Genomic DNA, 24,869 nt, shown 5'->3' on the forward strand with positions numbered 1-24,869 from the left:
TAGCTGGTTGGGTCTGACCGGTGAGTTGAAGTTATTCAAATTATTTATGGTAATAGATCAGGCTACATGTAATATAGACTTCTTACTTGCATTCATATAGGAAATAAATATGCATAATGTTGTATTTAATTATCTTTATTAGCACTACTGTTTTACTAGTTTCTGTTATTTTTTTGCCCAAAAAAGCTAATACCTAAAGAGATTGGAAATTTTAACAAAAAGGTTTCATCTTAGCTCAAAATTTTGTTATTAAAATGTTATTATTAATAGATAAAAATGTGAATATTTTGAAAAATACCCTTCATAATATTGTTTTGCTACTTTATTTTCAAAAAAAGCATTCCATTTTATACTTTAAATAACATCTTTTATCAAAATATTAAGCAAAATTTATAATATATACATAATTTTTAAAAAAATTTGGTATTGTGGGTCAGGACTCTAAACAACCCATTAATTTGTCTTGTTACCCTGATCCCTAAATGCTTCTTTTCAATTGAGGTATGCAGAAAATATAATACTACATCGTACAACTCAACACACAAGCTAACAGTTCCCAACTAGAGTGAATCCTCTTGCTACAACCATTGACCATAATTCTCACACTTATTAGTTTGTTATACTAGAAAGAAAATACTTATAACAAAGTTACTATGATTATATAGAGTGATGCACAAGTATTTGTAGATAGAACCACATTAGTATTTAGCAAAATGTACCTTTGCATATATGTAAATAATGCAACAATAATTATTCACATACCTTGAGTTACTATCATATAACGAGAGCCACCACCAAGGAACAATGGCAAGCTGCCTAGCAGCTACCATTAAACATTTTTTTCGGCTTCCTTTATCCAACCAAAAACTCTGTTAGAACAATAATGAGATCAAGTAATTAGACAATTTAACTAAAAGATTATGGACCATTCTCTTTTATCATGATACAAATACATAAGTAATCCAAAATCATCATGAATAGTTGTAACTTCTAATACTTATTCATAATTTTTGGATAAATTATTGTAAATTTTTGGTTGTCAACTATCCAATCTTTGCTCCCAATCATATGGTTATAAATAATCATATAGCTACAAATAATTCATCTAAACACTAATTTTTTTTAATGGGGAAATTGAAGAAAATATGTCAATTTAGAACATTAATTACAAATAAAGAAATATTTAAATCTTTATGTCCTTACATTGATCAGTCTTTGAAGATAAGGGTACATCTATAATATGTAAAATGCAAAAACGGCAGGGAATAAATTTAAATATATGACAAAGTTTAAATATATGGAGTAATACAGATGGTAAACTTTTGTCATCCCAGTCCTAAAAAGAATAATCTTACATTTCATTGAGTTGTTTCTATATATTGTTTTCCAACTTTGACATTTGATAAGCACTTAATTAAATACCAATAATGGAATCCCAAATAAATATTAAAGAAAATAATATTTTATATTTTAAAACTAATTTTCACGGGGAACAATTATTTTATAATCATATTTTAATTAAAATATGTATAAGTATCTTAATGTTAATTAAACACATATTTAATTTTTATTTATAATCTTTTCTAACATTAATACGTCTTTAAATCTCATCTTTAAATCTTTAGTATACCTATTTTATTTTTAAAAACCTTATTACAAAACTTTAGATTAATGAAATAATTATTGAAATTATATTTAATAATTATTATTATTTTACATACATATAAAATAAACACATATAACTATTTTAATTAAAGCTTATATTAACAGAAAAAATACTGGATCTAATATTTAAAAAAACTATCTTAATGAAATACAATTAATAGACAAGGATATAAAAAGATAAAAAATATCAAAATGTTAAATATTAAATATTAAAAATAATACACAGAAATAAAGTTAGTAAACAAATAATAATATCAAGAAATAATTGAGAGAATTACCACATTGCCATGGTCCAGCAGGATAGCAGAGTCACAGAGAGAAAAATAAAGTTGTTTTTTGGTGTAAGTCAAGGTGGAGATTGATCTCCTGAGAATTTGATTAATATGGGGTGATAAAAATTTGTTCCATAACTCATCACAATCACTGGCAACCCTCAATTCTGCTGAAACACGTGAAGCTCTACATGTATCCTTGGGTGATGTGAATGATAATATTAACAATAAGCAATTCTCCCTAAGGTGCTCCATCTTAGTTCTTTTGTGATGTATGATTTCCTTCTCTAGATTTAAGCTAAACGGGCCGATACCTAAACTAGGTGACCAGATGGTCCAAAATTGTGACCCCCTGGAGGTCCATCATGACCCATATTTTTTAAGGTCCAAAATTTTGATGACCTGTCTACAGAGCTCATTTGAAAATAAAATGTTCACAAATTATTTAAACAATTATTAAAAAATATTGATTTTTCAAATAATGATTTTGCAATATACAAAAATATGAAAAATAATGATTTTTTGTAAATTTAAAAAATTCTAAGAAATTTAAAAATTGAATGATTTATTAAAAAAGAAATATTATTATAAAATACAAAATTTATTTGTAAAAATTTTATACCGAAAATATATCATTTCGTAATTGTATCTCGTACTTAAATTTTGATTAAGAAAACTTTTATGTTAGTTGAATTAACAAAGTCGATGTTACATTTTTGAAAATTTTTGAAACTTATGATTCTAAAAAATGTTAAACTATTATACATAAATTGCTTGGAGAGTTTTTTTAAAAAAATTATAAAAAACGCTTGGAGAAAAAAATTTAGGTTAAAAAATTATTAAATAATAAAATAATAGTTGTGTCATGGTCAATATTAAAATAAATAGGCGACTATTTATGTTATAAACATTATAGTAAAAACGACACCCCCCCTTACATTGTAAGATAATATTTTTCTTTTGCTCTAGAAATTTTATTTTTTTAAAAATTTACTTTGAAAATTATAATTTAATAGATGTAAAATATTAAAGAAAAATAAAATATTTAAAATTCGTGCAGTGTGCAAATGTTCTTGAATTAAAAAAACAATGACTATATGTTTAGTCCAAACTTAACCACATAATTAATTTTAAATATTACTATGCTTTAATTTGAACTCTATTAATATTTATATGCAACAATCTCAAGTTTATTTTTTTAGATCTTAGTTATAAGATTTAATAAATATAAAAATATGTATGTTTATCTAAAAAATATTTACAAATATGTACATTTGATCTAGTAATTTTATGTTTATTATAATAAGATTGAAAAAACTTGTTAAGTGTAAATTTTACAAATTTGTGAGTTTATTTTCTCTAATTATAATATTTTATATTTACTTGTCTTTGTCTATAGATTATTATTTATAATATCTCTTTTTGCACCGTTTTTTTAACCTAATGTTAAACATCAAATCATAAAACAATTCTACCAATTAAAATTTAGTACACACTATATTCTTACAAGTATAACAACATGGAAAATTATTTTTCTTTAAAGTTATATTAATAGAGAAAAAACACTATTATGCCGGATTCGATTGATCTTACATTTCCCAATTTTTTAATCTCAATAACAGATTACTCTGGACGATCACGATTAACAACTTGAACAAAAAAATGTCTTCTCTCTCAAAGGTTAACAGCTATGGGGTTGCTGCCAACTGGAAAAAATTTCAAAATGAGGGGACTAAGGAAGGTGAGTTGAAGGTAGCTAAGAAGGGGTTTAGTGCTGAGAGCTTTAAACGGAAGCCTTAAATCAGATCCATTGGAGAAGCTTGAAAGCTAGGGGAGGGTTGGAATGGAAGGAGAAGAGTAAAAGTGTAGGAAAAAGTCAAGGGGAAAGGGGAAATGTCAAGAATTATGCGCAAGCAATAAAGAATAAGAAAGACAAGATGGTGGATGTCAAAAGAGTTGTGGATGAGGGGGAGTGGCAAATGGTGCAAAGGAAGAAAAAGGTAGGGAAAGCAAGAATGGAGTCAAGTTTCACGATTTTTCTGTATAATATTCCGGGAGAGTGCAAAGCTAGGGAAATTTGGAATTGCTTGAGGGGTTCAGGGGTTATTTTGGATATAATTCTGCGTGGAAAAAGGGACAAAAGAGGGAAAATATATGGTTTTGTCAAGACAACTTCGGAGCTTGAAGTCGGTACAATTATTCTTAATGTTAAGGGAAAGGGGGGTTTAGGATCTTATATTCGTATGAGTCTTAATGTAAAAAGGTTAGTAGAGATCAAGGAAAAGGAGATTTTAGGGTGTACAAAGATAATGTGGTTGGGTCAAATCAGATTAGGAATAGGGATGACTATAATAATATTAAGAAGGATGTGGTCAAAGTGAATGCTGAGGTTGGAAATAAGCATGAAAATGGAAATCAGGAGAAGGAGTTGGGGTTGAAATGTTTGAATATATTGAAGCAGTAGTAAATAAAGAAGTTGAGGAGGGTTTATATGATACCAAAGTGGCTTTCTCAAGAACTGATGAATCAGCGAGCTCGTTGCAAAATAAGTTACGAGTAGAAGGGATAGAACAGGTCAATGTAGTGGGATTAACTTCTCGAAGTTCTTATTAGCTAGTATGCGTGACAAGGGGTGGGAAGAATATGCAGATAAGCTTTTTGAGAAATGGTTTAGGAGTCTGAGAAAATTTAAAGATGACGATATGGTTGTTCCCAGGATAGTATGGTTACAAAGCTATGGGATCCCAATGAATGTGTGGTTAGAAGAAAATTTGAAGGGCTATACGAGATGGTTGGGGGATTGGATTAGTTGGTCCTATCAGAAAGATAATGAGAGTGAGTTTTTTAATCCAGTCATTTGTATATCTACTACAAGAAGGGAAAAGACTGAAGAGTCCATGAATATATTAGTGAAGGGAAAGCTTTATCCAATTAAATTTATTGAAATTGAAAATGGGAAGGAGCTGAAGAATAAAATGGGTTCAATGAGTTTATCTGAAGGAGAGATTATATCAAAAGTTATGAAGGAGCATGGTGGAATGGAGTCAAAAGATAAGGACTTAAAAGTAGATAGGGAAGTGAGTACTAGTCAGGCTGTGGAATCCAAAGCTGTAGCAGTAAGTAAGGGGAGTCAAGGCTACTCGAAAGGAAATGTAGGTGTTCTTCGGGAACTTGAATTGTGTAAAAAGGTGGAGGTGTTGGAGGTGGATGGAAAAGTGCATGAGGGAGGCTGGTTTTGTTAAATAGTCAAGCTGCAGAAGAAGTGGTTAGAACAAACTCTAAATCAACGAGTAAGGATTCTTTAAGTGAGCTGAAGTCTGGAGAGACAAAGAACATAGTGGAAAAGTCTGACAGTTTAGAGTCTGGTGTTTTTACTGGTACTTCACAATGTACTTTATGTAATAAAATTATTAAGCTCAAAGTCAAAGGAGTGGGTAGACCTAAAAAGAAAGGTAAAAAGTTTAACAATCCTTTTGACTTGAAAGGAGGTGTTAATTTAGGATGTAGGAAGTATCTTGGGAGAAATAATAGGTTAGGCCTTTGTTTATGGTTTGGAGGTAGTTTTGTGACTTTGTCAGGAAATAAAGAGGTAAAAAGGAAAGAAGCTGCTAGAGAAATAATAGATTGTACTGAACAAATTGGGCTAAAGGTGTTAGGGGATAGAGAGAAAGTTATTATTGGGATAGCAGAGCAGCTGCAAAAAGGAGAATTGTAAGATTGAAGTAGTAAAGATGTTGTACTGTAGTAAAAGTAAACCATTATGTCAGTAAAAGATATAAGAATAATATCTTGGAATTGTAGAGGGTTGTGTAATGGTGTGAAGAGAAGAATGGTTAAAGATATGATCAGATCTAGAAGAGTTAATATAGTGTGTTTGCAGGAAACAAAATGTATGGAATGGAAAAATTTTTGGGAGAAATCCATTTGGGAGAGTGGTCAGGTAGGATGGCTTATACAGAATTTAGAAGGTTTGTCAGGGGGCTGATTTTAGAATTGGATAATTTGTGTTATTAAAATTTAGGTTCGGCTTCAGGAAAAACTTGGCAGTGGGTTCAGCTCAAATGCATCTTAACAGATGAATTTTTTCATATAGTCAATGTGTATGGTCTTTTAAAATTAAAAGGTAAGAGGCAATTTTGGGATGAGATATCAAAAATCTTACTTATCACAGGAAATGATTTGTTGTGTGTGCTTGGGGACTTTAATAGTATTATGGATGAAAAAGAGAGTGTCAATTGCACATATAAAAGATTAGATGTGCAGGGTTTTAAAGATTTTATTAAGAATAATAATTTGTGTGAGATTGGGTTGATAAATGAAAGTTTTACTAGGTTTGGTCCTTTTGGAAGGTGTAGTAAGTTAGACAAAATTCTGGTGAATGATAGTTGGTGTGCTCGAGATAAGTGGGAAGTTATGGAAATTAATAGGATGATATCGGATCATAGACCTTTGTTGATGTATGCTTGTAAAATTCTGAATGATCAAGTGCCTTTTAGGGTGTTTAATTGGTGGCTGTATGATGAAGAGGTTAGGGTGAAAATGGAAAATTTTTGGAAGCTAGGTAAAGAAGCTAGAATGCAAGTGAATATTCAAGTCATGTTAAAGAAATTTAAGTTGGGAATGAAAAAATGGTGCAAAGGAGCTAAGGATAAGCTAGAGATTAAGATTAAAGAGGTAGAAAACATATTGGAATGCTTAGATGGTAGTCATGTTGGAGGAGAGGAAGTTGTTAGGTGCCAAGTAGAATTAGCTGATAGTTATAGGAAAAGGGATTCAATGCTAAGGCAGAAAGCAAGGATTAATTCGAATCTGCAGGGGGACAAAAATACAAAATTTTTTAATAAAGTGATTCAGAAAAGGAGATGCAGAAATAAAATTGACAGAATTGTTGTGGATGGAAAGGTTGTAACTGAAGCTTAGGAGGTCAGAATGATTTTTTAAAAGGAAAAAGTGTTGTTTTTGGAGAGGAATTTCTGTATGGAGGAGATAATAATTGCATTAAAATCATTCAGTAATGATAAAGCTCCTGGGCCAGATGGATTCAACATGAAGTATATTAAGGAGTTTTGGCCTTTTCTAAAGGATAAAGTGTTGGAAGGGTTTAATTCGTTTGCTAATACTGGATGTCTTCCTATATGCTTTAATTCTTCATTCATAGCTCTGGTTCCTAAGGTCAGGGTACCAAATAAGCCAAGTGAGTTTAGACCTATAAGCTTAATAAATAGTGTTACTAAAATTTTAACTAAGGTGTTGGCAAATAGGCTAAGTACAGTTTATGATAAGTTAGTAGGGGTAAATCAGTTTGGTTTTGTAAATGGTAGGCAGGCTACTGAAAGCATCTTCATAGTAAATGAGGTCTACCACAGTATGAAGAAGTCAAAGAATAAAGGTTTGATCTTAAAATTGGATTTTGAGAAGGCTTTTGACTCAGTGAATTAGAGTTTTTTGTTCAGAACTCTAAAGTGTTTGGGCCTGGGGACCAGATGAATTAAGTGGATGGAGGATTTTTTTTAAGTCAATAAAGATATCTGTGCTGGTTAATGGTACACCTACTAAAGAATTCAGCATGTCTAATGGTATTAGACAAGGGGACCCTCTTTCTCCCATGCTTTTCAATTAATGGGAGAGGTACTAAGCAGTATGTTAAATGCAGCAAGTGAGCAAGGAATCAATGAGGGCTTACAAATGGGAAAGGAAGGTAAGAAAATTACTCATCTGCAGTATGCTGATGATACAATAGTTTTTTTACAAGGAAATGAGAAATCCATTCTGGGAATAAAAATAGTATTACAATGGTTGTTGTCAGGTTTGAAGATTAACTTCCAAAAAAATAGCATATACTCTTATCATATTCCAAATTCAGAACTTAATTTTATGGCAGAAAGGTTGGGTTGCAAATTAGGATATTGGCCTTTGGTTTATTTAGCGAGTTAAATTGGTGTTAGCTCAAGAAAGAAAGTTTTTTGGAAACCATTGGTGGAGAATTTTAGGAGTAAATTAGCCAACTGGAAGAGAGATAGTTTGAACCAAACTGGGAGGTTATCTTTGGTTAAGTCTACTTTGGATAGTTTACCTATCTATTGGTTTGCATTACACAAAGTACCAGTAGGAGTATGTAATCAACTAGAAATAATTAGAAGGGATTTTTTTGGGGAAACTCTTCAGGGGATGGAGAAGAGAAAGGTAAAAAGATGCACTTAGTAGCTTGGAGCTTAGTATGCAAGTCAAGGAAACAAGGAGGATTAGGCCTGAGTTCATTGAAGATTAGGAACTCATTATTGCATTGTAAGTGGTGGTTTAAATGGCAAGCTGAGAGAAAGATGGCATGGAATGTATGGTTAAGAGGCAAGTATGGTTGTGGTCAGAGTGAGGGGTTAGAGTTGCTAGGAAAACAGAAATCATGCTTAATAATGGTACAGGGCATAATAAAGGCAGTTGCTAAACACTCTGAATCTGGTTTTTTTGGACCTAGATCTATGAGATGGGAAGTTGGTGATGGGGATTCAGCTCTTTTTTGGGAAGATCTTTGGTACAAAGATATAACCATAATGGAAAGATTCCCTAGGTTGTACAATCTTTCTAAGTTATAACAGAAAGAAGTAAGCATTTTTAAGACCTTATGGGATTGTTATGATAGGAGTGGTGAGGTATTTTGGAAAAGAAAGTTAATAAATTGGGAATTAGAGGATCTGAAGGAGCTTGAAGATATAGTAAATGCAGTGAGCTTCGCTGCTAAAAATGACAGAATTATTTGGGTACCAGTTAAGGATACATACAGTAGAAGAGTAGCTTATGAACTACTGGTCAACAGTGAAGTAGAGAAAGGAAATGAATGGGAACAAATTTGGAAATACAAGGTGCCTGAAAAGGTAAAATTATTTTTATGGAAGGTAAAATCAAAAATTGTTCCAACAAAGGTTTGGTTAGCTCACAGAATGCATGACTACAGTAAATATAAGGTTTGTTTATTATATGGTGTTGAGAAGGAGTCCCAAGAGCATATTTTCTGGGAGTGTGTTTTTTTAAGGAAGATTTGGATTTTGGTTTTAAGTTGGTGGGGGATAGTTTCAAAGGTATATGTTGTAGATTGGGGTTCAATGTGGAGATCTAGGTGGTTTTTCATCATGAAGGAATTAGATCAGTTTGGAGTACTGTGTTAATAGCTACTATGTGAACACTTTGGAAGCATAGAAATTAATGTATTTTTGATAATAACTCTCCAAATCACAAATAGGTATATATTCTGATCCAAAGTAGAGCATTGGAATGGTGTTTGGCTAATGGGGATATCAGCACAAAGAGAAGGGAATGGTGGTTTACTAATCCAGTTGGGGTAGTTACAGTAAGTGAGAAAGATTTTTGGACTGACTTTGTACAGAAAGGTAATTTTGATATCATTACATGTATAGATGGAAGTTTTAAGAAGGAGATTCAAGGAAAAATTTTAGCTGGCATTGATGGAATAGTTCAAAATAGTGCAGGAGAAATACTAATGCAGTTTGCAGGACCTGCATTTCTTCTTAGTGTGTTAGAAGTGGAGAAATGTGCTTTAGAAACTCCTCTTGAGTTAATCAAGGATTGCAGGTGGTTCAGTAAGCATGTACTGGTGTTGTCGGATAATGAGAAATTAGTAAAGGAAGTGGATATGGGTTTACTCCAGGAAAAAATGTGGAATGAGAAGCTGTTAGATATTCAGTTAAAGCATATTAATAGAAGGTGGAATGGAATTGCAGATGGGCATGCAAAAAGGGGAGTTTTTCTGAATAAATTGGAGGTGATTAAATAAGAATGTTGTTACATGTTAGAGTAGTTTATTTTCCTTCGGTTATCAGGATTTAGTAAATTTTAGATATTAAATTGCCTAGTTATGATTAGGAGTAGTGTAATTATTTTGCTTGGGGAGAATGGAAAGGTTTTTTAGATACCTTCTTGGAAACTTAAAAGGTTGCATTGGAGAACAATTTTGAGGGTGTAGAGTCATTATGACAGTCTCTTGGGGGACTAATTGGGGGTAGTATATAAGTGGCTCTCTGCATGTAGACAATCTCACACTTGCTTGTTAAGAAAATTAGTTTATATTCTTTGGGGAGAGAGTTAAGTTTAGGGTTTACATTCTTGTTTTAGGGTTTTAATCGAGAAAGGGAATATTAATGCTAATGCAAGGTGGCTGATGCCAAGTAAGGGGGTGGTGAAGTACAAGTAAGGGGTTGGTGATGTTAATGCAAGGTTTCTTGAAGATAAGTTTGTTGAGCCCATTTTCAATTCGGTTGGTTGTAAGGATGTTTGAGCTTTGTCTTGGGCTTTGTCTTGGGCTTTGTCCCTTTAATATAGTTGGTTGCTTTTCAAAAAAAAAATATTTAGATTAAATAGCTCATTTTGAATTTTATTAAACATATTCTAAATTTTCTTTTTAACAAAAAAATGATGTCTAATCTATTATATGTATAATAGAGCAAATAGGGGGTTGGGTGAGAGAATTTAGTCCAGATTACTAATTTACCCCTCAATAATAAATACAAATAATTGTCAAATTTAATATCATGTATTAATTACACTTAAGTCATTATTACTCCTTATTAATAAATATAAATAATTTTCATATTTAATAACATATATTAAATACACCTAACTCATTAGTATTAATAATTTTATACATGTTACCATTTATCATTGAATATTAACAACCTATAAATAGATATCTAAAATTGAATAATATTTGCCTATATATATACTAAATTCTTATTATTTTTAAAGACTTTATATAAAATAAATTTATTTTCAGCAAATTAATTTTATATTTTAGCTAATCTGAAAATGACAATGTTAGTGTATCAAGTATTAAATTCAAGAAATAAAATAGATATTCTCTATGTTTATGAATAAAAGAGTGGGTTAAGGGGGAGGTTTATAATAAAGCTGACATTCTTATTATATGACCAAATCGAATATAAACTAAGTCTGGTTTGAAGATTTTGAATATATATAATAAAATATTAAAATATCAAGTTCATTACAGTTACATTAATATTTTACAATAGTAAGGTGAATCATTTTTTTAACATTTACCAACTTAAAGTTTTCCAGAGGTATAAGTAAAAGAGTTATAAGTTACTGAAGTGGTATAGAAATCAAAAATTTTGCCAATAAATTGCTACAAGACAACCAAACAATCTATTGAACAAAATCAAAGCATACAACATTTTTGCCATTTTTGATCAAAATCGACAATTTTACGGTCAAAATTTGACGAATCAAACACACAATTTAAGGCTATGAAGAGAGAAAAAGGAAGAAGAAATATACTCAGCATCGAGTTGGTGAAGAATGACGATTTTAAATGAAGAAATCAGACGGCTGCCGAATAGATACTAAAAAGATAAAGGAAGAGGAAGAGAGACGCGTAAAGATGATTAAGACTCTTATTATTTTAATAAATAATGCACACAAAATAATGTTATAACTTAGTATGGATGTACAAATGCAATTTTACACATCTCAAATATAATTATTTTACTTATATATTTTAAAAAGAATATAAAAATATGTTCGATATTATTTCAATTTAGCATTTCGATAAATTCTCGATTTTTGATAAACCGTAAATTAGTAGTTCAACCAATTTAGTCCATTTTTCAATTTTCATTATAATTGATTAATGGCCAATCTATTAATATATTTATCATAAAAAATGATGTATATTGAAAAATTTATTTATATTGTCAATTGTACAATATTATATTTAATATGTCGGCTTTCATATCCAATCATTACATTTTCTAACATGGAAAGTAATATTACCTCATAGTCATTATATTTTGTATCACTAATTGTACCATGTAAACAACTATAATAACTCTTTAATTAACTCCGCAATATTTCATTCTTATGAGTTGTAATTATTTTCATCAGATATTTGTGCTTTCATTTGTATTATATTTTGGTCGTATATTTCAATTTCATAAAGAGAGATATTTAGTTAATCGATCTCAATTTCATAAAGAGAATTATTTAGTTAATCGATCCATCCGGAAATAACATGAATATATCGTCGATAATTACAGTCAAAATAACATCAATTCACACACTATAAAACATGCACGTGCATTGCACGAGCTATAGAACTAGTTATAAAGAAAAAAAGGGAACCTGAGATATATCTGAGGCTTTAATGTTTCCCCCCAACATTTTATTCTCGCCCCACCAAATGTATACCATGTCTTTTTTTAGTCACGACCAGGGTCTGATCTAAAAATATTTACTTCGTGGTGCACCTTGTGGTATCGCCACCCGTGTTAACCCCGTCCCCGGAGAAATTTTTGGGTGGCACCCTCTTGTTTTTATTTATTTTAACGTGGGCACTTTAATATGTTCTTAAAATTTTTAAAGATTAAGAAATGTAAAAGAATTATTTTGGGGGGGGCGTGTTCCTCGATGGCCCTTACTATATTCTCCCCCGTCACAAACTATCTAGTGAGTCTTAAGATTTTGTTTGAGAACAAAATACTGCAGTTTTGGAAATGTCTTGAAAAAGTATAATCCATTTTTAAATGTTCACATGATTTTGTGTTAAATTTTGCACAGTAACATTTAAAGTGAGCTTACTAATAAATTTAACCCTAGAATTTTCGTTGACTGAGATTTGTTTAATAGACAAACCAAAAAATATAAAAATTTATTTTGCCAAAGTGAGGTCCTACTGCTGAAGATGCTCATGCTTTTATTAATAGATATGGGAGGAAATGAAGCAAATTCCTAGCTACCTTTATAATAGGATGAATGCATTTCATCTATAGTAATTATGTACTACTTTTGTCATCCTGCCTTTGTTGGAAGAATGAAACATATATTAGAGAAGGGTTCGTTCAATAACAAATGATTGTTATAGCATACCATAACTCTATAATTGTAAAGAAGAGTTTCTTCCTAGGGCTCCTTGGGTTTAAAAATACCCAGATGACCACGTCATGTTATCTACATAATACCGCGGTGCTCTTAATTGTTTCTAATTATATCCTTATATTATTAATAATAATAACTTAACTTAACATAACTATTATAACTATTATTAATAAGCGAAACCCCTCATATACAAGTGTCACCAATAATCGGTATTATCAACTTTTGGTTTCACTTATTCATTATACTTTTGTATGTCTTTTAATTCTATTAAAACTTTTGTTTAGACCCTTTTTCGTGTATGTATGTCTTATACTTCCATGTATCTGATAATTCTATTAAGTTTAATATTATTTTTGGTATTTTATAATTGTACGTGTCTTATAATTCTATTAAGTTTGGTCCCAAATTTGATATTACCTTATTTTTGTCCAACTCATATTTTGGTTTCACTCCAATCATCATATTTCTGATACAACTCTATATTATTTTATTTTTAATGAAATAACTAAATTATTGAAATTGTATTGTAATTATTCCTATTTTTATTGCAGCTCGACAATCTTATTTATGATATGACTCTATATAACCTTGGAGTATTTTTTTAATAAAATAATAAAATTGTTGAAATTATATATTTATAATATTTAATTATAATTCTAATACAAATAATGTATTTAAGACATGTATATTACAATTTTTTATACTTTTTGTTAAGTAATTGTAAATAAAAAATAAAATTAACAATGACTTTATTCCCGTTTTGCTCTCACCATTATTTTACCTTTAGATTTATATGTTTTGTCCAATTCTAAATTGTTTTTCGATAAATTAATACGATTATTAGAATTATATTATAATTCCCTTATTTTTTTAATAATCAATTACATTGTAATAGATAACATATATATATATATATGATAATGGTGATGTACAATGAGAACAAGGACTATGCTACTTCTAAAACCGGATGTATGAAAATACATATTACCCTAGAGTGGAGGTTAAAATACCGGCCAACTTATGCGTACTAATATTTTGTTTGAACTATACACATGTTTTATGCCTGATCACGACAACTAAAATTTTGAGTTTATTGAATACAAATGTGTTCAACATGTGTATCATATATTAAGAAAACAATTATAAAACATGCATGTTCAGCATATTTATGCCTAATATATACAAAATATATATCTTAATGATATACATTGAGTACATGTATTACACATACTGGGTATATTGGGCGATCCTTCCACCACTAGATATTTTCGGTTGAGTTTTTTGAGTAAAAATTAGAAATTTTGACATAACACACATATTATTATGATTTGTAAAAATTATCTAAACAAATTAACCAGGCATGGGTGATCAACTTGTATATAATAATTAATACATAGCTGACTTCTTATTCAACTTTTGGAAATTTTGGTACTATACACTATACGGTAACAATCACAACTTATATGTATATAATAAATATTACAACTTCTTATTCAATTTTTTTTATCGTAGCTAACCCACAGCCACTGCCATTTGGGTGCACACCGGATAAACCATACGAACTCACGCAATAGCCTGCAAACCACGTGAACCAAGGTAAACTACATTTAAGCGACATGAGGCATAATCATAAATTCTCCTCCCGTGGGATTCAAACCTATGACCAAGAGCATAGTTATCCCCTCTTTAACCAGCTGAGCCAAATTTTATTACTATCATCAAAACAATCTCGACCATTAAAAATATATATTTAAAAAAAGACGATATTATATATTGTAGAATAAGTGATACAATAATATCCTTATTCAATTATAAATAGAATAGAAAAAAATTACATTATTCTACTATTATTTAAACTAGCATTTTACGTGTGCTACACACCTAACCAGAACAGACCTACAATTACCAATTGTCTTTGCAAAGAATAAAGAGTTGGAGGCTAGTCTCGAGATCTTTTTCGTGAAATTATGAAAAAATCATGTAAAAAACTCAATCTTGACATTTATTTACTATCCTTTTTTATTTTAAAATTAAGAAATTTAATATTTAGATGTTTAATAAAATAAACACATAAGTCAATGACTACCTTAACTTTTCTTAAACTCTACATCTAGATCTTTAAATTCACATTAATAGAAAAAATATTATTAATATTAAAAAATTAATGAAAAAAACTAAAATACGGTGTTTTTTCATTATTACACTTTCTCTATCCTTTTTTTTCAACAATATGATCCTCTGTCTTTTCTCTCATTAACCACACCCATCGTGTCTCTATCATCCTTCACCGTCATCATCATCTTTCATCATTTACAATTTGATATGCTAATTATTTTGCTTTTTGCTTGATTAATGAATCATGAAATTACTTTTTTGTTAATTTAATTCACCTATTTCCGTTGATATTAACATTTTGACAAAATGGTATCATTAAAAAATATAATGTATTTTTTATTGATTCAGATTTCTCACATACCGGATTGAAATTGATTTTCTTTGTAACACATGCAACCAAAATCAAATCAAAAAATAATATAACAAATGCCAGTGAATAAACCCCAAAATTAACATTGAGAACAATAATTATTGAGACGTACTTACTATTTTAATAAATATATATAAAATAATAAATAAAATATTAAAATGAAAAATCATGATTAGTAAAAGAATTTTAGAGTAAGAAATTGAACAAATCATGTTATGCAGCAATTCTTATCACATGTATCAGGGACATGTTGGTTAGGGTTTTAGCTAATGATTCATTAAACCACTGGGTTGCTAATGGCTACCAATCCTTTATGCCAATACCTACCAGAAGAAATCATACAGCAGATTCTTGTTAAAATACCATGCACAAAATCAATACTAAGATGTGTGGAAGAAAGGAAGAATAGGACTTTGAAAGAGATGGTTAATTCCATGTTATCCTATTCGGGTTTGAATGAAGGTTTTTGGGGTGAGGCTATGTTAACAGCCTGTTATTTGTTGAATAAGATTCCTATTAAGAGGAATAAATTTACCCCTTATGAACTTTGGTATAAAGAGCCACCAAAATTGAGTTTTCTGAGAGTTTGGGGATGTAGAGCAGTTGTAAGGCTTACTGAACCCAAATGGAGAAACTTGGGTGAAAGAGGTTTAGATTGTATTTTTGTGGGGTATGCTGAGCATTCCATTGCATATAGGTTCTATGTATTAGAATCTAATGATTATGTATCTGTGAATACGATTATCGAGTCAAGAGATGATGACTTTGATGAAAATAGATTTACATCTATACCTAGAGCAAGAGACATGATTCAGAATTCTTTCAGTAGGAACCCGGTTCAAACTGAAGATGTTCATGGACCTTCTGAACCAACGAGAAGTTTTAGAGCTAGAAAAAACAAATCATTTGGACCTGATTTTCAACTTTATTTGGTTGAAGGTTCAAGAGATGAGGTTGAGATTGAGTCTAAGTACCAATATTGTTTTATTATTGAGGAGGATCCAAAAACATTTAATGAAGCAATGACATCAAGGGATGTTGCATTCTGGAAAGAAGTTATTCAGGATGAGATGGATTCTATCATGAATAATAACACATGGGAATTGAGTGATCTACCTCCTGGCTGTAAAGTATTAGGAAACAGATGGATCTTCAAAAGAAAAATGAAAGTGTACGGTACCATAGACAAATTTAAATCCAGATTGGTTATACAAGGCTTTAGGCAAAAAGAAGGGATTGATTAATTTGATACTTATGCTCCTGTTGCTAGGATTTCTACTATCAGGTTGTTGATCGCACTTGCATCTATAGATAATCTTGTAATTCATCAGATGGATGTAAAAACTGCATTCTTGAATGGTGAATTAGATGAGGAGATTTATATGAAACAACCGAAAGGGTTTCTTATGCCTGGTAGTGAGCACAATGTGTGTAAATTGAAGAAATCTTTGTATGGTCTTAAACAAGCACCAAAAGACTGGCATAAAAAATTTGATAGTGTGGTTTTGTCTAATGGTTTTCTTCTTAACCAAGCAAACAAATGTGTATATAGCAAGTTTGATGCTTCTGATAAAACCAAGAAATTATTGTCATCTAATTTTGACATGAAAGACTTGGGAGAGGCTGAGGTGATTCTTGGTATAAAGATCAAGCGTACGAAAAATAGTATTTCAATTTCTCAATCTCATTATATTGAAAAGATTCTGAAAAGATTTAACTTTAATAATTGTTCTCCAGTTAGCACTCCTATTGATCCTATTCTTAAGCTAGTATCTAGTAAAGGAGTTGTAGTATCTCAACTTGAATTCTCAAGAGCGATTGGTAGCCTCATGTATGCCATGATAAGCACTAGGCCAGATATAGCCTATGCTGTTGGTAAGCTTAGTAGGTTTACTAGCAAACCAAGTTCACATTATTTACAAGCTTTTAGCCGAGTGTTCAAGTACTTAAAAGGAACCATGGATTATGGTTTGACTTATACTAGATTTCCTTCGGTTCTTGAAGGTCATTCAAATGCAAGTTGGATTTGTGACAAAGAGGATCATTCTTCCACGAGTGGTTGGGTATTTCTTCTTGGGGGAGGTTATATTTCTTGGGCATTAGAAAAAAACAGAGTTGTATTACTAACTCAACAATGGAATATGAGTTTGTAGCATTATCAGCTGCTGGTAAAGAAGCTGAATGGCTAAGAAATCTGATTTATGAAATTCCATTGTGGCCTAAACCGATATCTCCCATATCTATCAGATGTGATAGTGAGTCTGCCTTGTCTAATGCTCATAGAGAAGTGTACAAAGGCAAGTCTAGACATTTATCTTAAAAATGAATGATCTGGGTTGGGTGTGTATCACGAAAGGACATCAAGAGAGTCTCGACTTATTATACACAGACATGGATAAAAGAATAGTGCCCTGCATAGAATGACATGGAGGTTTTCTGGAATTTGTAACTATGAAGTGAAGAGACTTCCATGGTCCATATTTCTACTGCCAATTAAGGGATTTTTTGGTTAAGTTTTCCACATTAACATTTAAAGTGAGCTCACTCATAAATTTAATCCTAAAATTTTTGTAAAGACCGAGATATTTTTAGTAGAAGAACCAAAAAAAATAATTTTTTTGCCAAAGTGAGGAGATATATAAAAACCTGAGCATGAAATCAAATCATATCTGTGTCATTGCGATATGCGGGCAAGAGGTGTCATGCGACCCCCTTATAATTTTTTCTGTTGTAATTTTAATTTTCCCCTTATTTAATTTTTTCATATATATTGCTTTTTTTCCTTTGATTGATTCTTAAATAAGGTTAGAATTCCAAAATTCCTAATTTTTTTATGGTAACAAGAATGCCAAAACCCTGTTATATACAGACTATATATCAGGACACAAAGGTTAGGGTTTTAGGCTTTTAGCTATTTTTTCATAAACTTTCAGTTGTTGATGGCTTCAAAACATTTAGGCCATTACCTACAGGAAGAAGCCTTTGAGCAGATTCTTGTGCAAATACCATGCATGAAATCTATCCTACACCTCAGTTTGTAAATTATGGTATTTTTTTAATTAAATCATCTCGATTCATCAACGCTCATCTCTCTAGTCCAAATAACACCAAATACTTGTTATGCCACAGTTCACCTTATCGCAACGAATATTCATTATATTATTATAGTGAACCATATAGGAATTGTGCGAAATCAGAGTTTCTTTGTGGACTTAATGATGTTAAGGTGTATAGTTGCTGCAATGGAGTGGTTTGCTATACCAAGCTTTACCAAAATCGCAAAGATTGCGGACTTATCTATGTCTGGAACCCTTTTGTTAGAAAACTGAAATTTCTTCCTAAGTATGGAGAAAAGTGTTATTCTAGAGAAGCCAAAGAAGCTATTGGATTTTGGTTTGATGAGGAGAAAAACGACTACGAATTCGCGAAAATTAGTTAGACTGAAGTGGCATCTTCTAATGATTTATATAACCTGAGGAGTAATTCTTAGAAAACTATAAGTGATTCTTGTCCAGGTGTCTATTTATGCCCGATATTGGAGCACAATGTAGTGTACACTAAAAGAACATTGCTCTGGCTGGCAGAAGAAAAGTCGAGACATTGGAAGATTGTTTCGATAAATTTGAGTACAAGCATATTTCAAGTGGCGTTAAAGGTACTAATTTTTCAGTCTTCAGGTATATGGTATCAGTTTACGGGACCCTAATATACATATATCATGAAAATTCATATATATTTACTTGAAGAAGCTAAATATTTTTGGGGCTCTTGAGTGGCGGGGTCCTAGGCGCAAGTCTTGGTCGCCTATAGCCAGGGCCACCCCTGTCTTCAGCGTGAATGGTCTTCGTTGTGTTTGTATAGTGAAAGTAGATGATGAGATTCTTGAATTGTTATATACGGATGTGAATGAGAGTTCTAGTAATTACTTTTGTCTGTTAGGTTTCAGAAATAACGGTGAAGCTCTCCTTCGTATAAGCAAATTTACACAGTTTCAGCAACCCAGAAATTTGATAGTTTCATACGATTTTGGTGCCAATCAATTGACTGATTTGTTTTTAACCAGTGAAAGTCTGTTCTCTGCCTATCCTTTGGTTGAGACTCTTGTGCTCCTAGGCGAGAGATGAGAGTGACATGAATGTGGTTGGATGGCAGAAAATGGTTAAGATTCTGAAAACGTTGTTGGGGAAGATTTCAAACTAGTATTAGTTTGAATAAGATGCCCATGAGGCCAAATCAGTTTTCACTGTCCATATTTCTAGTGCCACGAAGAACCGATGTGAAAAATAAGATTTTTTACTACACCCACGAAAATATCGATTTTTTGCATTTTTCATATCAGTACATAACCGTTGTCCATTGACGTTTTTCTTGTAGTGCACTAAGGTCACCTCGTAAGAATATTTGAATTCGACTATTGAATTATACAAATACTTTATCGAGTCTGTTTTTTTAACGTATGTTTAGCTTCAGGAAACTTATTTCAGAAATCTAATAAACATATGTAAATCTCTTCTATATATAATAGGAGAACAAGGATAATTAGTGAGATTAAAAAGTCTGATTGAAAAGACTAAAGTACCCCTATTTTTAATTTTTATATAAAAGATGTGTTTTGTGGGAATCAAACTCGAGATATTTAATTCACCTATATAACCTCATACCACTACACCATAATGTCACATATGGTTTTTATCATACACATAATATGTAAGTGTGCTAAATGAATATTTTATTTAACTTTAAAGATAGTTACTTGAATCCCGCAAAAAAAATAGATAGTTACTTTAATATTTGTACAGTTAATTTTAAAGAATTAAATTTCGGATACAAAATTAGACATAGTACATAAATGAATTAATATCTTATTCATTAATCTTTTTTTACTTTGAAAATGTATCTCACATATTTTTAACTTATTTTATTATTATAAAAAGTAATTAAAATGTACATATATAATTTTTAGATAAAATATTGAAAATAGAATCGCTTATATATAAATAATCTATAATGGTATTAAATATTTAGATGAGTTCGAATTATAGTGAGTCAAAATATTTTATTTTATTCCAATTTAAAATTAGAACTTGGCTCATTCTTCAAAAAATACTCGAAATTTGACTACATGACTCGGCCGAAAAATATCGTCAATTCTACATTTGGTAAATTTAAATTACAAGTTCGGCGAGAATATCTTACCAATAATGTGATTTTTTTTATATATTTTACATTAATATAAATTAATGTGTTTTAGGTGTTTATAAGATCAAGTCAACTGATTATTCATATTAAAATTATTAACTTCACTGGTAGCGCATTATTATTTTTGTACTTGTCCCGATTTTAAAAATATTCGAAATTTGATATGAGATTTCATAAGATTTTTTAAAACTCCGATGATATATTAAATCGATTTATTTTTTATTTTTCACTTTAAAAAAACTAGCTTTTTAAAAAGAATTCTTCTAGATAAATAATATTCATTCATTAAGATAATATTGTACAAATATTTTGAATTATTTTGATATTTTAAATTATTTAAATAAAAGTTTTATCTATACTATATTGTGACATTTGATTCAATATATTTTATATTATTTAAAGAAAAAATATATATTATTCACTAATTTGAATGAATTAACCAGTTCAACTGATATTTATAAAATTTTATCAAATTGAAAAATACTTAATTTTAGGATAATAGAATACAATATTTTTAAATTATTATATGACAAATATTAGAGTAGTAATGAAAGGAACTTAAAAATGGTTTAAATAATGATATAATAATAATTTTTCCTTCGAATCCTTGAAAAAAATCATGAATATCAATAATAAGTCTTTATAATATATAATTTATTTTTATGTTACAACCATGATTGATACTCAGTTGCGTAAAACCTAGATATAGATTGTTTGTTAGTGATAATATGAATACCATATATAAATTATTGCAATTTATTTATTACATAATTTTTATTTTGAATAATTATAAATGCATGTTATTTAAGTAATCATTTGTCTCACTAGATATTAATAGTGATTAAAAATATACATAAATCAGATATTTAGCATATAAATAATTGAAATCATCGTAATTTATTAAGAAATGTAACATAATACAATATACATGCTAACACACATATAACTTAATGTTACTTTGGTAACGGTAGTGTAAATCAAAAACTAATATTTTTCCATGCATACATACGTTGAATTTCAAAAATGAACATTTTTTTATTAAAATCAACTTTTATATTAACAATAGTGTAAATTTTACATTATTGTATATTATGATTGCAAGTCATCCTGATTTCAATTATGCATTTTTTATCATTTTAAATTGAGTAAGTTAATTGTAAATTAGTAGTGAACTCAGTAATAATATAGACCAGTACATATAGTTTATTTAAATAAAATTCAAAATTTTTGGTTAACTCTATATTCAACATAAATGTTATTTTTTAACTTTTTATTTGTAAACATACTGACGCCATTCTACAGATTAAGAATAATTGTTTCGTTTTAAACGTACAATGACTACCCTATTTATATTCATTCATTAATGTAAATTATACAACACAAACAATAATATATATATATATATATATATATTTATATTTTGCTTAATGGTTTATATTTGAAACATTGTGTAATTTGTTATTGTCTTTTATGAAAATAATACATATTGATAAACAATCAACTTGTATTTGATATACGTTAGACATTGTACAACATTTACATATAAAAAACAATTAAGAACATTATAATTCTAGAAAATGACCCGTGCCTCGCACCGGTTATTATGCAATATTAAATATTAAAATAACACATACCTCATGATGTGTATGGAGGGATTGTGTACGCTGTATGTAATTATAATGATGTTTGAAGTAAATTTAAAATTATATTTAAAGTCATGATTCGAAATAAAATAGTGATTCAGGTTAAAAAGGTGAAATATTGCATATAAAGGTATTATAAAATAAATTTATAATTGGAGATGGCCTAAATAAATGAAACTGTATTCGGTTATGATATGGGCCTTAAAATTGGACACACCATGATACAAACAAAATTGTCTTAAAACCCTTAAATTTTACATAAAACATAATTCATTAACATCCTTCAAATAACAGATAATTCATATTACATGAGGAAAGTTTTTAAAGATAAAATAAAGCATGCCAACAGATAAATTCATTAAACAACTGCCATGGGTTGTTTAGGCCTAAACTCGAAACCTTGTACGATAAGGCCAGCCTTGAGTACATTTGTATCAGTTGACATAAATCGCGTCTCCACCTCATCATCATCATCTCTTGCACCAGTCTCAAACTCTGCTATCTTAATCTCCATCCATTCGTCCTTCCTCCACCGACTAAACTCTCCATTTCGTTGCTCAATGTTGTGTGCAGATGTTCTTGGATCAGGATAAACTATGCTAGCTTCATCATCAGGCACCTCCTCTCTTTCATTAACAAATCTAATGGATGTCTTTGCCGAATCAAGTCCGCAGGCATCCTCATATATTTTAAAGAAAAGATATGTTTCATAAGTGGTGTGAGGAGACAACATTCCAATTTTCATTTTGCCACAAATATCAACACACCGCCCCTTGTCAAGTACAGCAACCTCCTCTGAAAATCTGTTCACATGATAATACATTGAGGCGTGAATGCATGATATATGCGATGAGAGGACGACTTTAATCATATTCATCACTTACAATGCGTTCGGAATACGTGTAAACTAGTCAAACTGTTAGTGAGTTACTCGAACTCGGCTCGTAAAAAATTCCAATTCGGCTGGGAATTAATCAAATTTGTAACCGAGTCGAGTTCGAACTTCCGATTACTCGGCTCGTAAGGTTCGAGCCTTATTGAGTCTCTATTATTTTCAGTTATTTTTATTATAAAAATATTTTTATATTTTTTTTATATTATTTATTTATTATTCAATCGAACTTGAGCCAAACCATCATATTTCGAATTTTTGTTAATATTTAGTGAAATAAATTCGAGTTTTCAAACCGAACTCAAGCCTACCGAACTTTTTACTTGAAATTAAAAGTTTGGTCGAGTTCAAAGCTCGAACCAGAACTATTTTTATTGAGTTCGAGCCGAGCCACGGTCTAGGACTTGGCTCAACTGGATTACACCCCTAGTTTGGAGTTGTTGCACACAAAACTACAGTTTCTTGCGCAAAATGAGCTCAAATCCTATTTTATTAAAATTTTAAAATCTGCTCATTAGAAAAGTGTTTTTACCAAAAAGGACGAGGAAGTATGCTTTTGAAAAAATACGACCTTGTAGTTCTAATTCTACTATTAAATCACATTTAAAATATTATTTTTTCATAAAATTTGTGTATATCAATAATATTATAAAATATTAAATATCAAAATATGTGCATATCAAAAATATTATTAAATATTTATTTTGTGAAATAACACTTTCTCTATCAATACTATCATTTCTAACCGTAATTGCCTAAAGTGATTTACATCTTTTACAAGATAATGTCATGTGACCTGCATTTCATAAAATTGACTTGCATTCACTAATGGAGACCAAGAATAGTCAAAATTATTTAGATTTATCTTTAAATTGTAATTAGCTGGTTGGGTGTGACCGCTGAGGTGAAGTTATTCAAATTATTTAAGGTAATAGATCAGGCTACATGTAATATAGACTTCTTATTTGCATTCAGGAAATAAATATGCATAATGTTGTATTTAATTATCTTTATTAGCACTACTGTTTTACTATTTTCTGTTATTTTTTTGCCCAAAAAAGCCAATACCTAAAGAGATTGCAAATTTTAACAAAAAAGGTTTAGTCTTAGCTCAAAATTTTGTTATTAAAATGATATTATTAATAGATAAAAATGTGAATATTTTGAAAAATACCCTTCATAATATTGTTTTGCTACTTTATTTTCAAAAAAAGCATTCCATTTTATACTTTAAATAACATATTTTATCAAAATATTAAGCAAAATTTATAATATATACATAATTTTTTAAAAAATTTGGTATTGTAGGTTAGGACTCTAAACAACCCATTAATTTGTCTTGTCACCTGATCCCTAAATGCTTCTTTTCAATTGAGGTATGCAAAAAATATAATACTACATTGTACAACTCAACACACAAGCTAACAGTTCCCAACTAGAGTGAATCCTCTTGCTACAACCATTGACCATAATTCCCACACTTATTAGTCTGTTATACTAGAAAGAAAATACTTATAATAAAGTTACTATGATTATATAGAGTGATGCACAAGTATTTGTAGTTAGAACCAGATTAGTATTTACCAAAATGTACATTTGCATATATGTAAATAATGCAACAATAATTATTCACATACCTTGAGTTACTATCATATAACAGCCACCACCAAGGAACAATGGCAAGCTGCCTAGCAGCTACCATTAAACATTTTTTTCAGCTTCCTTTATCCAACCAAAAACTCTGTTAGAACAATAATGAGATCATGTAATTAGACAATTTAACTAAAAGATTATGGACCATTCTCTTTTATCAT

At 30.0% G+C, this 24,869-nt stretch overlaps 1 protein-coding gene across 1 annotated transcript; it reads right to left on the reverse strand.

Moving 5' to 3' along the window:
* Positions 1-22,521: 22,521 nt before the first annotated feature.
* LOC141720147 (F-box protein PP2-B15-like) lies at positions 22,522-24,757 on the reverse strand. Its single transcript, XM_074522503.1, has 2 exons — positions 24,693-24,757; positions 22,522-22,966 (listed from the first exon to the last, which is right to left on the reverse strand). Exons 1-2 carry the CDS (start codon positions 24,755-24,757, stop codon positions 22,522-22,524), a joined length of 510 nt encoding a protein of 169 aa, XP_074378604.1.
* Between the last annotated feature and the right edge of the window lie 112 nt (positions 24,758-24,869).

The sequence above is a fragment of the Apium graveolens genome, chromosome 4, assembly GCF_009905375.1.
Source record: "Apium graveolens cultivar Ventura chromosome 4, ASM990537v1, whole genome shotgun sequence".
In the NCBI taxonomy this organism is placed as follows: domain Eukaryota; kingdom Viridiplantae; phylum Streptophyta; class Magnoliopsida; order Apiales; family Apiaceae; genus Apium; species Apium graveolens.